At 42.7% G+C, this 13610-nt stretch overlaps 2 protein-coding genes across 6 annotated transcripts in view; one reads left to right on the top strand and one right to left on the bottom strand.

The window, feature by feature from the left end:
- Window positions 1-8856, top strand: part of ITSN2 (intersectin 2) — a 196167-nt gene extending 187311 nt beyond the window's left edge. For all 3 annotated transcript variants that reach the window (XM_084821842.1, XM_084821915.1, XM_084821797.1), the window contains one exon: window positions 7140-8856. In XM_084821842.1, coding sequence (XP_084677968.1) covers window positions 7140-7297 — 158 coding nt within the window. In that variant the 3' untranslated portion in view covers window positions 7298-8856. The remainder of the gene's footprint in view (window positions 1-7139) is intronic.
- The window catches only part of LOC146358845 (protein FAM228B-like), a 78785-nt gene continuing 73351 nt past the window's right edge, over window positions 8177-13610 (bottom strand). For 2 of the 3 annotated variants that reach the window (XM_084821980.1, XM_084821994.1), the window contains one exon: window positions 8646-10793. In XM_084821980.1, coding sequence (XP_084678106.1) covers window positions 10601-10793 — 193 coding nt within the window. In that variant the 3' untranslated portion in view covers window positions 8646-10600. Of the gene's footprint in view, window positions 8605-8645; window positions 10794-13610 lie in introns of those variants that run through there. The other variant, XR_014786021.1, reaches the window with a different exon arrangement.

Below are 13610 nucleotides of genomic sequence, written 5' to 3'. Positions count from 1 at the left end.
ACAGGTCATGGCAGAGAGTTCTGACAAAATGTGGTCCACTGGAGAAGGAAATGGCAACCCACTCCAGTATTCTTGCCAAGAAAACCCCATGGAACGTATCACAAGGCTAAAAGAGATGACGCCGGAAGATGAGCCCCTCAGGTCGGAAGGTGTCCAATATGCTACTGGGGAAGAGCAGAGGGTATTTCCAAGTAGCGCCAGAAAGAGTGAAGCGGCTGGGCCAAAGCCGAAAGGACACTCAGCTGTGGATGTGTCTGGTGGTGAAAAGAAAATCCGATGCTGTAAAGAACAATATTGTTTAGGAACCTGGAATGTCAGATCAATGAATCAAGGTAAGCTGGAGGTGGTCAAACATGAGATGGCAAGATTGAACATCGACATCTTGGGAATCAGAGAACTAAAATGGACAGGCATGGGCAAATTTAATTCAGGTGACCATCATATCTACTATTGTGGGCAGGAATCCCTTAGAAGAAATGGAGTAGCACTCATAGTCAACAAAAGGGTGGGAAAAGCAGTACTGGGGTACAATCTCAAAAACAATAGAATGATCTCAGTACGAATCCAAGGCAAACCATTCAACATCACAGTAATTCAAGTCTATGCCCCAACCACTGATGCCGAAGAAGCTGAGGTTGATCAGTTCTATGAAGACCTACAACACCTTCTAGAACTAACACCAAAAAAAGATGTCCTCTTCATCACAGGGGATTGGAATGCTAAAGTAGGAAGTCAAGAAATCACCGGGATAACAGGCAGGCATGGCCTTGGTGTACAAAATGAAGCAGGACAAAGGCTAATAGAGTTTTGCCAAGAGAACACGCTGATCATAGCAAACACTTTTCCAACAGCACAAGAGGTGACTCTACACATGGACATCACCAGATGGTCAATATTGAAATCAGATTGATTATGTCCTCTGCAGCCCAAGATGGAGAAGCTCCATACAGTCAGTAAAAACAAGACCTGGAGCTGACTGTGGCTCAGATCATGAGCTGCGTCTTGCAAAATTTCGGCTTAAATTGAAGAACGTCGGGAAAACCACTAAACCGTTCAGGAATGACCTAAATCATATCCCTGATGAATATACAGTGGAGGTGAGGAATAGATTTCAGGGATTAGACCTGATAGACAGAGTGCCTGAGGAACTATGGACGGAGGTCCGTAACATTGTTCAGGAGGCAGCAACGAAATCCATCCCAAAGAAAAAGAAATGCAAGAAAGCCAAGTGGCTGTCTGATGAGGCTTTACAAGTAGCTCACGAAAGAAGGGAAGCGAAAAGCAAGGGAGAAAGGGGAAGATATACCCAACTGAATGCAGAGTTCCAGAGAATAGCAAGGAGAGACAAGAAGGCCTTCTTAAATGAACAATGCAAAGAAATCGAGGAAAACAACAGAATGGGAAAGACTAGAGATCTCTTCAAGAAAATTGGAGATCTCAAGGGAACGTTTTGTGCAAAGACGGGCATGATCAAGGACAAAGAAGGCAGGGACCTAACAGAAGCAGATGAGATTAAGAAGAGGTGGAAAGAATACACAGAAGAACTATACAGGAAAGATCTGAATGTCCCTGATAGCCATGATAGTGCGGTCACTGAACTTGAGCCAGACATCCTAGAGAGTGAAGTCAAGTGGGCCTTAGGAAGCATTAGTAACAACAAAGCTAGCGGAGATGACAGTATTCCAGCTGAGCTATTTAAAATCCTAAAAGATGATGCTGCTCAAGTGCTGCATTCAATATGCCAACAAATCTGGAACACTCAACAGTGGCCGCAAGACTGGAAAAGGTCAGTTTACATTCCAATTCCAAAGAAGGGCAATGCCAAAGAGTGTTCAAACTACCGCACAATTGCGCTCATTTCACATGCCAGCAAGGTGATGCTCAAAATCCTACAAGCTAGGCTTCAGCAGTATGTGAACCGAGAACTACCGGAAGTACAAGGTGGGTTCCAAAGAGGCAGAGGAACTAGAGATCAAATCGCCAACATTCGCTGGATCATGGAGAAAGCAAGAGAATTCCAGAAAAGGGTCTATTTCTGCTTCATTGACTACGCTAAAGCCCTTGATTGTGTGGATCACAACAACCTCTGGCAAATTCTGAAAGAGATGGGAGTATCAGACCACCTTACCTGTCCCCTGAAAAACCTGTACGAGGGCCAAGAAGCAACAATAAGAACCAGACATGGAACGACCGATTGGTTCAAAATTGGGAAAGGAGTACGACAAGGCTGCATATTGTCGCCCTGCTTATTTAACTTATATGCAGAGTACATCATGAGAAAAGCCGGGTTGGATGAATCAGAGGTCGGAATTAAGATTGCTGGGAGAATTATCAACAACCTCCGATATGCAGACGATACCACCCTAATGGCAGAAAGCGAAGAGGATCTAAAGAGCCTCTTGTTGAGGGTGAAAGAGGAGAGTGCAAAAGCTGGTTTGAAACTCAACATTAAAAAAACGAAGATCATGGCATCTGGCCCCATCACTTCCTGGCATATAGAAGGGGAAGAAATGGAAGCAGTGACAGATTTTACTTTCTTGGGCTCTACGATCACCGCAGACGGTGACTGTAGCCATGAAATTAAAAGACGCTTGCTCCTTGGGAGGAAAGCTATGGCAAACCTACACAGCATAGCAAGAAGCAGAGACATCACCTTGCCGACAAAGGTCCGTCTATCAAAGCTATGGTTTTCCCAGTAGTAATGTATGGCTGTGAGAGCTGGACTATAAGGAAGGCTGAGCGCCGAAGAATCGATGCTTTCGAACTGTGGTGCTGGAGAAGACTCTTACGAGTCCCCTGGACTGCAAGGAGGTCAAATCAGTCCATCCTAAAGGAAATCGACCCTGAGTGCTCATTGGAAGGACAGATACTGAAGCTGAAGCTCCAATATTTTGACCACCTAATGCGAAGAGAAAACTCCCTGGAAAAGACCCTGATGCTGGGAAAGACTGAAGGCAAAAGGAGAAGGGGACGGCAGAGGATGAGATGGCTAGATAGCATCACTGATGCAATGAATATGAACTTGAGCACGCTCCGGGAGAGAGCGCAGGACAGGAAGGCCTGGCGTGCTATGGTCCATGGGGTCACGAAGAGTCGGACACGACTGAACGACTGAACAACAACAAATATTTTGTATGGCACATTGAGCAACTCCTTTTTTGGAGGGGGAAAACGGGATTAAAAATTCTTAAATAAATAAATTGTCATGCCAGGAGTTGGTTCAGCAAGTTTGTTTCCACACCAGGCTCTTACAGTGCATTCTGCTCCTCATCTAATAGCATGCAGGACACACACCCAGATGCACATCTCCAAGAACCTTCTAACATCCTTGGATTGGTGGCTGGGCCCCCGTCGACTCTCTTGGGAGATACCACTCTTGACTCCAGAAAGGACCATTATCACCACAGATGGCTGCCTGTTCAGGTGACTCATCATCAGAACCCAGAGGAGCATAAACCTCTTGAAGCTTTGAGACATCAAGTTGGCTCTCCCGGAATTTCAAGATCATCTGATAAAGGCCAGCCATGCCCTGATTCAAACAGACCAAGTGTCAGCCAAGGCATATATATGTCAACCAATAGGGAAGCTCACTGTTGTCAGCTCTCCACAGAGAGCTCTCTGACATCTATCAGAGCACAGCAGATGGAGAACTGGGTCAGCCAGTTCAATCTGCAGAAGCCAAGGAAGCAATGACCTCAAGGCCTTCTATACACCGTCCCACTGCTACCAAAAGTACTCCAAAGGATGTTGGAGCAGAGAGCAGAAGTCATCCTAGTGCAAGGCTGGGGAACCTATTTTGGCCTGACGGTGTTGGGGAACGATGATCAGGGCTGCCTGTCAGCAGTGGATAGGGCTACCCCCTCCCTCCCTCCCCGCAGATAGCCCATTCATCTCCCCTGCACACACACACACCAATTTTGCTTGTCTCATTTTTGTTTAATTCTTAGTCTGAGTTTGAGCTGTGCAGTTGACTGCAGGTTTACTGAGGAAACACTTGCTTCCTGAGTTTCTGTGCATTTTGTCGTGCTTATGAAAAGGTCTGAAGCATGGTTCTCTGTAAGACTAATTTCTAGGTTACCTTGTGGCAAATTACCACCTCTTTATCCTGCTCTGAAAGGACAGCATTTCCTTTTAATTTAAAAGAGTTGAAATTGTCTTTCTCTTTGCCAATTTTTTTAAAAAATCCCTTTTCATTTTTGCCTGCTTTCTGTCTTCAGGCTTTTCCAACTTTAGTTTTTGTGAACTGCCCAGAGAGCTTCGGCTATTGGGCAGTATAGAAAAGAAATGAAATAAATAAATAAATAAATAAATTATAGTTGTGCAATTATCAAAAATTTGGTGATCTCTTCACCAAGCGGGATTAAGTACTCCCTGTTAAATCACACCCTGGGCTGCTTACTGCCATCTGGGTTAGTATTGGTCATCCTGCCTGGGGTAGTATTGGTCATCCGTGTCAGATTTGTCCCTTTTTAGGGATTTTATGAGATGGGATTCTTAATCATGGATCAGCAGGTAATGTATCTCACGCAATTTCACAAGAACAAAGTGCCACCAAAGAAACTGTTAAGTTTACAAAATTCCTGGTATTAAAACACAGAGTTTTTAGATAGGGGACTCTGAGATCAGCCATGTATTTTCATCTTTTACTTCAAAATCCTAAGTGTCTACATTTCATGATATAAGAGCACTGAGCATACAGGCTACCCAATGGTTGCAAGCAAAATACAATTAAGTTTTCCAAGGTTAGTTTTGGATGCATTGCCTCTCATGGTAAAGATAAAAGTTTCTCACACAGTAACATTTCTGAGCTGAAGCAAAAAGGAGTATAAAGAAGTCAATGAGGACCAGTGCCATTGTCCTCTTGAGAACAGATGTTGCATCCTGTGCGAACCAATGTTTAGTCCTGAAGTTCCTGTATTTTGCCTTTCATATTTAGATGATTTCTTATGAACTTGCTTCCATTAAGTTTTCCACCAAACAGAATTTCTCTAACAATTAGTTATTTTTTTCAAATGGGGTGAAATATTTCCTTAAAATCTGGATGCCACCTGGTTCTCTTTCATAGAGAAGTTATAGTAAGAAGTTATTCTTTTTCCCAACATTCTTCTCTGAAGAACCTGCTGGCCTTTTCTTAGTTCAGTTTGGAAAAGTTTGTCTTTCCCATAGCAGGCTCCTAGATCAGTGAAAAGTCACAGCATGTTAGCACAAATGTTTCTGCTAGAATCAAACTGATTCAAAGTTAATACAGGAATATATCTTAATATTCCATTTGCTTCTTTATGAAAATTATACACTTATTAGAGCACAGCAATTTATGAAAGAGGTAGACGACCAATAACTATTTTGGATAAATATTTGCAAGGTAGCCTATTATGCAGGTTGGTGCAGGAGTCTTGTAAAATGCAAAGGCTTCTGGGGCAAATATGCGTCACACTTTTCATACTGCAGCAGGGCAATTCCTCTTAATTCAGTTAGGGTAATGGACATATAAGTCATAAATTTCAATTGCAATAAGGGTGGGTAGCCAGCTGTCATGAATCCCTTGCTCACGTAGCCTTTCCCAGAACAAAAAACATATCGGACAAGGTGCTAGGGTGATGCTAACAAAATGCACATGTACAAGCCAACATAGAGCAGCCCTTCAGTAACAACAGGGACCAGGGAGAAGTGGTGGTGGCAAATTGAGTGTCAGGGTGGAAACTGAGCCCATAGAACCCCAGAGCAATTCTGATTCTGAGGAGGAACAGCAATCTGTGGGAGAGGAGCCAGCTCATCCCTCACAGGCACAGCAGCTGGCAGAGATTCCTCCTGCCAGCATTCCTGGGATAGTGACCCTGGCAGTGAGAGAGTGTGGGAGGGGGGCTTGCTAGACACTCGATGCAGACGCAGGGAGCGACGAGTGATGGAGGGCGCGGAAAGGAGGTGTAGCGCCCGTTTGGCGTGCAAGCAACGGTCGTGTCCCGTGGACCCAAGGGAAAGAGGGAGGAACTCTCCCTAGCCCATAAGTTCAGGATCTGCAAGTGATTCTCCTTCAAACGGGGACCAACTGCCTAACCCGGAGCATAGGCTATTCTGCTGTTCATTGCTTAGTCGCTGGTGATTAGCATCTGAAAGAGTCATTAAGGTGTAAAAGCATTAAAGCCTTGAAAATAATCCTTTTGTCTGTGTCTTGAGTTGGCTATTGGAGTAGACTGAAAGAGGCCGCTAGGGCGCTCCTGACATCGAGGACATCATGGATTTCCTTCAGACCAGTCTCTCCAAGGCACTGAGCATTAATATGCTTAAGAGGCAAGCTGCAGCCTTGAGCCAGTGTGTTAGGTTGTGGGTACCAGCGGTATTCAGTCAATCTTATCTCTGCAGGTGCTTAAAGGGAGCATCTCTTCTAAATCCACCACTCATCCACGGATTCCCGTCCTGGAATTTGACCTGGGTGCTCACAGACCATGTTTCTATTCACAGTTGTATCAACCAATAGGGTGTTGGAGTTGGGGCACTATTGCCACCCCCCTAGTTTTATGTATTCAATGAGTACAGGGTGGTGCTCCATCCAAACTCATTTATCCCCAAAGAAAGTGCTCCATTTCACAGGTCCCAGGAGGTAGTACTCCCTTTTCCCCAAAGCCACCACATCAAAAGGAAATGAGTTGGCATAGACTGGACATGCAGTGGACCTTCCATTTCTCCTTGAAGAAGCTGGTACCATCTCAGAAATATGACCTCTTGTTTGTGTAATTTCAAGAGTTTAGAGGGAAAGGATTATATGTCAGTTTCTAGAATCTAGATGAAGGTTCAGCAGCATTCCCTTTGATGTTAGATAAAAAGGGCTGTTCAGTTCCTACTACTCTCCCTGAACTTACGTGTGCAAAGAAGGTAGCACTGACTCTATAAGATTCCATGTTCCGAGTGCACTGTGTCTTAATATAGTCATTACCTTCTCTAGGTGGTAGAGGGGGTGAGGGAGACAGCATGCAAGTCCAAGACTTGCTCTTGATCTGGCTGTCCACAGAGGGGCAGAATCAACATTTGAACATGCCCTAATAATGTGTCATTTTCCTTATCTCATTTGAATCACATTTAATTTGCTAATTTATTCACTTCACACTTAGTGACAACTCAGAATTTTGTTTTTTATTAAACAGATTTTTTGGGTCGCACTGAAGTTCCAGTAGCCAAAATCAGAACAGAGCAAGAAAACAAGGGACCTACAACTAAACGTTTACTGCTGCATGAGGTACCAACAGGGGAAGTTTGGGTGCGCTTTGATATGCAATTATTTGACCAGAAAACACTCCTTTGAAGAAAAGAAAAAGCTGTTTTGTGACAATAAGGACTAACAAAGATAATCTGAACTGCTGCCATTGGAATGGAAAATGTTTTACAAATAATTCTTCACCCCCAAACAGGTACATGAGTGCAGTTGGTACTGCAAAATCACTTCGCCTGGTCACTTGTACATTATTTCTTTGCTGTGTGAAATACGTTAGTGGCAATCTATGCAATGAAAAATGTACTATATATAAGATATTGTAGGACAGTGCCTTTATTGATACTGAATTTTTTTTAATACAAATGCCAATGTTTTCATGTTCAGGGCTCTTAAAAGTATTAACTAGGAATCCAGCATTTTAAAAATGTTTACCACTGACACTGATACACACACACACACACACACACACAGGCGGGGGGGTGGTTTAGTTCAGGTCTAGGGTAGTTTCATCTCTACCCTGGAAAACATAATCTGCTTGACCCTCATCTCAGGATATTAATTGTAAGGAATATATGCTGAAGTCTTAGCACTTCAGGACCCTTTAAACACTGTATACTTAAAGAACTCTGCTCTTTTTTATGTAGTTCTGAACTGATGAGGAAATAACAATTTCTCTCTCACTCTTAATCATTTTATAACCATTTTCTGGTTATAAAAAGGAATAACTAGACAAAATCATAATAAATAGTGTGATCTATAATAATGTGGATACTTTTCACATTAATATATGTACGTATGGATGTAAGAAAAATACCCAGGTTATCTTGCAGACGCCTATAGAATGTGCACCTTTAAGACTTGTCATAGGTAAAAACCCCAAGGCAGAGTATGTTAACACCTAGACCTGCATACCAATTAAAGCTTATTAATATCTTGTCTAGAGATACATATGGAGTCATATTGATTTTTCTAAAACTTATTTTATTGTACTGCTGAATGTGAAACAATGAGAAATACTTCAGGAATTAAAACCAAGGAAAAATAATCAAAATGTAAATCACATTTGTTACAGGATTTTAGGATTTTATGGAACTTAAATATGCAGCAAACCAGATCTTCCTCTTAGAGTCAAAGTGCCCACCAGAAACTCCTCCTGTGCAAAAGCTACACTGAAAGGTCTCTAGCACAACTACTGTTCTATTATGTGCAAATCGCAAAATAAGCACTTTGGGTGAGCCATGCTCATTACTGAGAATGCTGGAAAAAAGTAGTTGTGGGTTTTAGGTGTTTGATGAACAGACAAATCTATGACATATGCATCTTTAACTTGCTTCTTTGATATTTAAGTACTGCTTTTAATTTAAAATAGTGAGTAGAGTTGTATCCTTTAGGTCAGCCTTCCCCAATCTGGTGCCCTCCAGATTTTTCAGACTATAGCTCCCAGCATTCTTTACCACTGGCCATGTTGCCTAGGGCTGATGGGGGTGTAAGTCCAAAACATCTGGAGTGCACCAAGCTGGGGAAGGCTGCCTTAGGTGCTACCTTGTCTAATAAGTTCAAACTGAATTGTAAACTCACCCTGGGGGGGGGGAAACATTTTGGTGATTCATTGTTTCTAATGCTAAATAAAAAGCTGATTTTCTGAGCGTATTCAATTAATCAGAATATTTCACAGTTTATAAACATGCCTATGACAACATTTTCTGGGTAAGAGGGGAAAAAATCATATTGAGCCAAGTGTCAGTATGAAAATTCAATACATACTTTACAGACAACAAAACTACCAAATTTCTACAATAAATTAATAACAGAATTGCTTAAATTTACAAGTTTTAAAGTAATAAAGGCTTTTGTGTTACTGTTTTCACAAGATACAGTTAATCCTTTCAACAAATGTATATGTATGTGTGCAAGTCACCTGCAAAAAAAAAAAATCCTTGTGTGTACAGAAAACAAAAATCTCTCTTCAGGGACTTGCAGGAACATAACTGCGTCACTATTGAAGGGTATTAGACGTGTGCTTCTTAAATTATTGTCCTCATTTGCAACTGGTGCACTTCAGGACATGAGCTGGAAAAGGGCAAAGTTCATTAGCAGGAAACGTAAAGTGTACATTCAGACTGGAGTGTTCCTCCATTAGTTTCAAGAATGTGCTGAGGGAAGAGGGAGCTCTCCAATTAACCATCTGGTAGACAATACATATCCACAATTGTACTTCATCAGAAAAAAGTTGAACAGGTTCTTTTCAGACATTTTTAACTTGGTATCAGTATTTGGTATTTGTTCCCTTTCCTGTATCTTTCCTAGACAGCCAGAGTACATGCTAGTTCATCTGGTATGGCCATATCAATTGAACTTCAGTCTCTGCTGCCTGAGCAGTGATACCTTTCATATTACCTGAAGCGACAACTTCTAAAAATTGACTAAGGGTCAGATACTACATTTTATAGCTTAAAAATTCAACTGGATACACACTAATAGGCAGGTTTTACCATCTACTGTAAACAGTGGAGATCATTGTAAGACAACATATTATTAGCTTGGAAATTCCTTTTGCTTCAAAAGTTTAGCTAACATTTGAGCATTTCAAACTTGGATAAAAGTGCTTTATTGGGAGAATTGTACCAGGTCCTTAATAATTTAACACTGTCCTTCAAGATTGGTTACATTTTAGAATCTTCTTTTGACTCCCGTGAGGTTGACATTAACCTCCGTTAGATGCTTGTGCTCTGTCAACTACAATACTTGTCTAAAAAGCTACGTGAATGAATCCATCAAAACAATCTCTTCTAGAAGTATAATTCATTTTGGAGCTTGTATGAGAAGAAACCTTAGTCTTAACTTTAACCAAATGGTGTCTCGGTTTTTTGTGTGTGTGTACTGTATTCTCTCGCACGCTATTTCAAACCCACTTCTTTGCAGGAGGATTCCCTACTCTCATTATGTCAAAGCTCCAAGTTATTGCACTGTAGCTAGAATCAATAGCTGTTAGATTAACAAAGCCTCTTAAGACATAAACCAAGTGCCTGTTTGGAATTTAGCTTTGTGCAGATTTGTAGAACATTTCAACCTTATGTTGCTGAAATATCATGCAGCAGGAAATAGTACTGTGTACTCTGGCTTTTCCCATATGACAGGCAATATGGACCATCTGTTTCCAAAGCTGCAGTACACACAGCCTGTGACTCTTAATCTGAAGGTATGAAACAGCACTTAAATATATAATCTCCATAGCTTGTCCATACTGTACTGTTCTTATTTGTCTCTGGTTGAGGCAAAACTTGAGGATCTACCCTTGTTACTTTCAAAATATTTATGATTACTGTAGCACACATTGTCCACATTGTTTTTGTTTTATATTTTGTATAAGAAATCTATTTCAAAGGCATATCATTAAGAGGCAGATTTTATTGCTGATTTCCTAACTGATGAACCAGTTAGTATTTGTTTTGTCAAAAAACTGGGAATACAGGCGAAATCTGGTTTCCTGGCAGAGGAGCATCTCTTGTTCAGTAGAAGCCAGGATGGGTCTCCCCAGCTCTTGAAATCCATAGAACTCAGGTTTCTAGTTGTGCTCATTTTTTGCCTTTTAATAGAATGAAATTAAGATGGTTAATGCTATCCACCATTGTCAAGCACCAATGCTTACCACTGCTGCTCCAGTTGTACACTGTGCTGTGCTGGTGCTGTCTGACCCTCAAAAAAAGTAAGATGGCAAATTGGCCAGTATTCAAACATTTCCTTTCAATTTCAATTAACACTCTTGTTAATGTTTATATTGATAGGATTGTGGGGCAATATGAAGTTCATGGTGTGTGAACAACATAGAACTAGTCTGTTGGGGTGGATGGATAGGACAAATCATCTTCATTGGGAAGTCTCCTCCACTTGGCTTTAAAAGTCAGAGTGTTTTAATGCTGGTGGAAGACATGGGGCTAGGCCAAGACCAATCTCCGCTTTGGACTGGAGAGCAGGTTCCTCCTAGGACTCCTGGCTTTCCTGGTTTGTCCTCCTTTCTTGTTCTCTCTCGCTTTTTACCTTTCCTAGCTCTCATATGTGCCTTCCTACAAAAGAAGAGGAGGAGGAGGAAAAATAGGAACCACACACTTTCCCTAGAGGCCAACTACAAGGATCTGGGTCTGGGTGCTTTGTAGCCAAAGCTACCATCTTCACAGTGGACCAGGTGGTCTTACTCCACAATGGGTGGCAGAATCTATTTGGAAGAAAACACTTTCCCAGAAGGGGAGTAACCAAGCTGCTGATAGTGCCCCCTCCCCATCCACCTCTGCTAATAGAAAACCTCACTTGACAATGGCATTTATGGGGAAAATGGTGGAGACCTTGCCACTTCTGCTAGTCTAGAACTCACTGTAAATTATGAAAGGGGGGCGGGGAAGAGAAGTAGGTTCCCAATTCCCACTTCTTACAGGACCAATGGCATCTGACCCACACTGAAGGATGCCTAGAACTGCTCTTATTCTTAATCCTACTCATCAGAAGAGTCTCAGGTTCTTCTTTGTGGTGTCTGTGCATCACACACATGGGCTCTGCGCTTGCACAGAGACTCATTCGGGAAACTTCCAAGCTGAGCAAAGTTTTGGTGGGAACCCCTCCCCCACCATCCATATTATATACTGCGTGGGTTCCTGCCTTCCCCTCAGTTTCTTTTTGACCACATCAGGGTTACTTCATAGGGAGCTTCTTTGACATTTAGTCAGAGCTGAGTATTTCAATATCTTCTATCTTTTCCTTCCTTGTTTCTTTCTACCTTGTCTTCATCTACTTATATCTTTTCTTTTCTTTTTAAGAGATGAAAGAGGAGGAGGATTACGATTGCCTCGGCGCCGATGCATCTCACGGCTTATGGCCCTAAAGGCCCCATTTAGAAAATGTACTGCTTGTGGTAGTAAAGTGCCTTCTTTGGATGGTCACTCTCTATGCCCAATTTGTTTGGGTGAATCCCACAAAGTGGAACCAACACCAGGTAGGACTCTAACCCTTTTGGTGGCCAGAAAACTTTCTAACAAGGCTAAATGCCCCAAACTGGCTGAGGACACATTGGACAAAAAGAAGGTCTCTAAAAAGCAAGAGAAGGAGAGAGACATCCCTCCTCCACCTCCTCTGCTTAACTCACCTACATGTACTATGGCCTAAGCCATGCAAATAGTTGTTTCAGAGCCGGCCTCTGAAGGTGAATTGAGGGACACACCACTTCCTCCATCCCAACCAGTCCTGACCGTTTGAGACCAAAAATGTACGTTTCCGGCACCAGGCCATCAGGATGCACAACTACCTTCTCCTCGGTACCGGCTGACACTGTCTCCTCGACAAAGTGCCTTACCTTCTTGATACCGATCTCCGAATCAATACCGTAGGGACTACTGGCATGGACAATATGAATGGGTCAAATATGAATGGATCATTCTCGCTCTCCAACCCATGAATGGGATCGGTATTCTAATTGGTCTCCTCCTCCCCGTAGATCACGGTGAGAAGAAGATTGGAGACTTAGAAGGGATTGAGACCTTCTCCTTGATCGTTCTCGTTATTTGGGAGCAAACTCTCTATCCTATGTTCCGTTTCAACCCAAGCAAGTTCCATGGTCCGAAGCTCAGGACGTCTTCTGGCCTCCTCCTCTGGTGCCAAGGCGTACTACGTCTATAGTGTTACAGGAGTCCCGCCGGGATCGTCTGGCTCCTCCAATTCTGCCCCATGGTACTACAGAAGTGGCACAGACACAACCTGCCCCATCACCTGACTCGGGAGAGGACTACCAGTCTGACTCTTCCTCCCATTCTTCTGTCCCCCTTTCCATCTTGTCTCCAGGTGATGTAGTTGGAACAAGAGCTAGAGCCTCACCTTCCGAGGACGTGGGGCATTTTCCCAAGCAGGTGCTTAGAACGGCTCAATTCTGTTGTACTGAGGTACAACAGCCTGCAGAACAACTTCATGATCCAGTATTTGATGCCGTCACAACGGATATGTCTTGCCCCGTAGCCATTCTTTTTCTTCCAGCCCTTTTACGCACAGTACAACAGACTTGGAAAACGCCTTCATCCATAGCCCCAAGTTCTAAAAGACGTGAATCCATGTATTGGGTTCAAGAGATGGATGCCTCTTTCCTCTTTGAACACCCCAAACCGAATTCAATAATTGTAGAATCTGCTCAGGGCTGCTCTCAAAAATCGCATGCTTTGCCTGTAGGTGAGGGCTGTAAGTTAGATCTGGAGGGATGTTGCCTTTATTCCTCAGCAGCAAAGGAACTTTGAGTTTCAAACTATCAGGCCATGATGGCCAGGTACCAGTTGTTCCTTTGAGAAAAAATGGACTTGCTTAGCATCTACCTCCCTGAGGAACAAAGGAACATATTACATGCAGAGGCATCCAAACTATCCCGTCAGCA

The sequence above is a fragment of the Heloderma suspectum genome, chromosome 1, assembly GCF_057233095.1.
Source record: "Heloderma suspectum isolate Gila_16-S chromosome 1, 16-S_ref, whole genome shotgun sequence".
Lineage (NCBI taxonomy): Eukaryota > Metazoa > Chordata > Lepidosauria > Squamata > Helodermatidae > Heloderma > Heloderma suspectum.
This window is presented reverse-complemented; position numbering and strand designations above follow the sequence as displayed.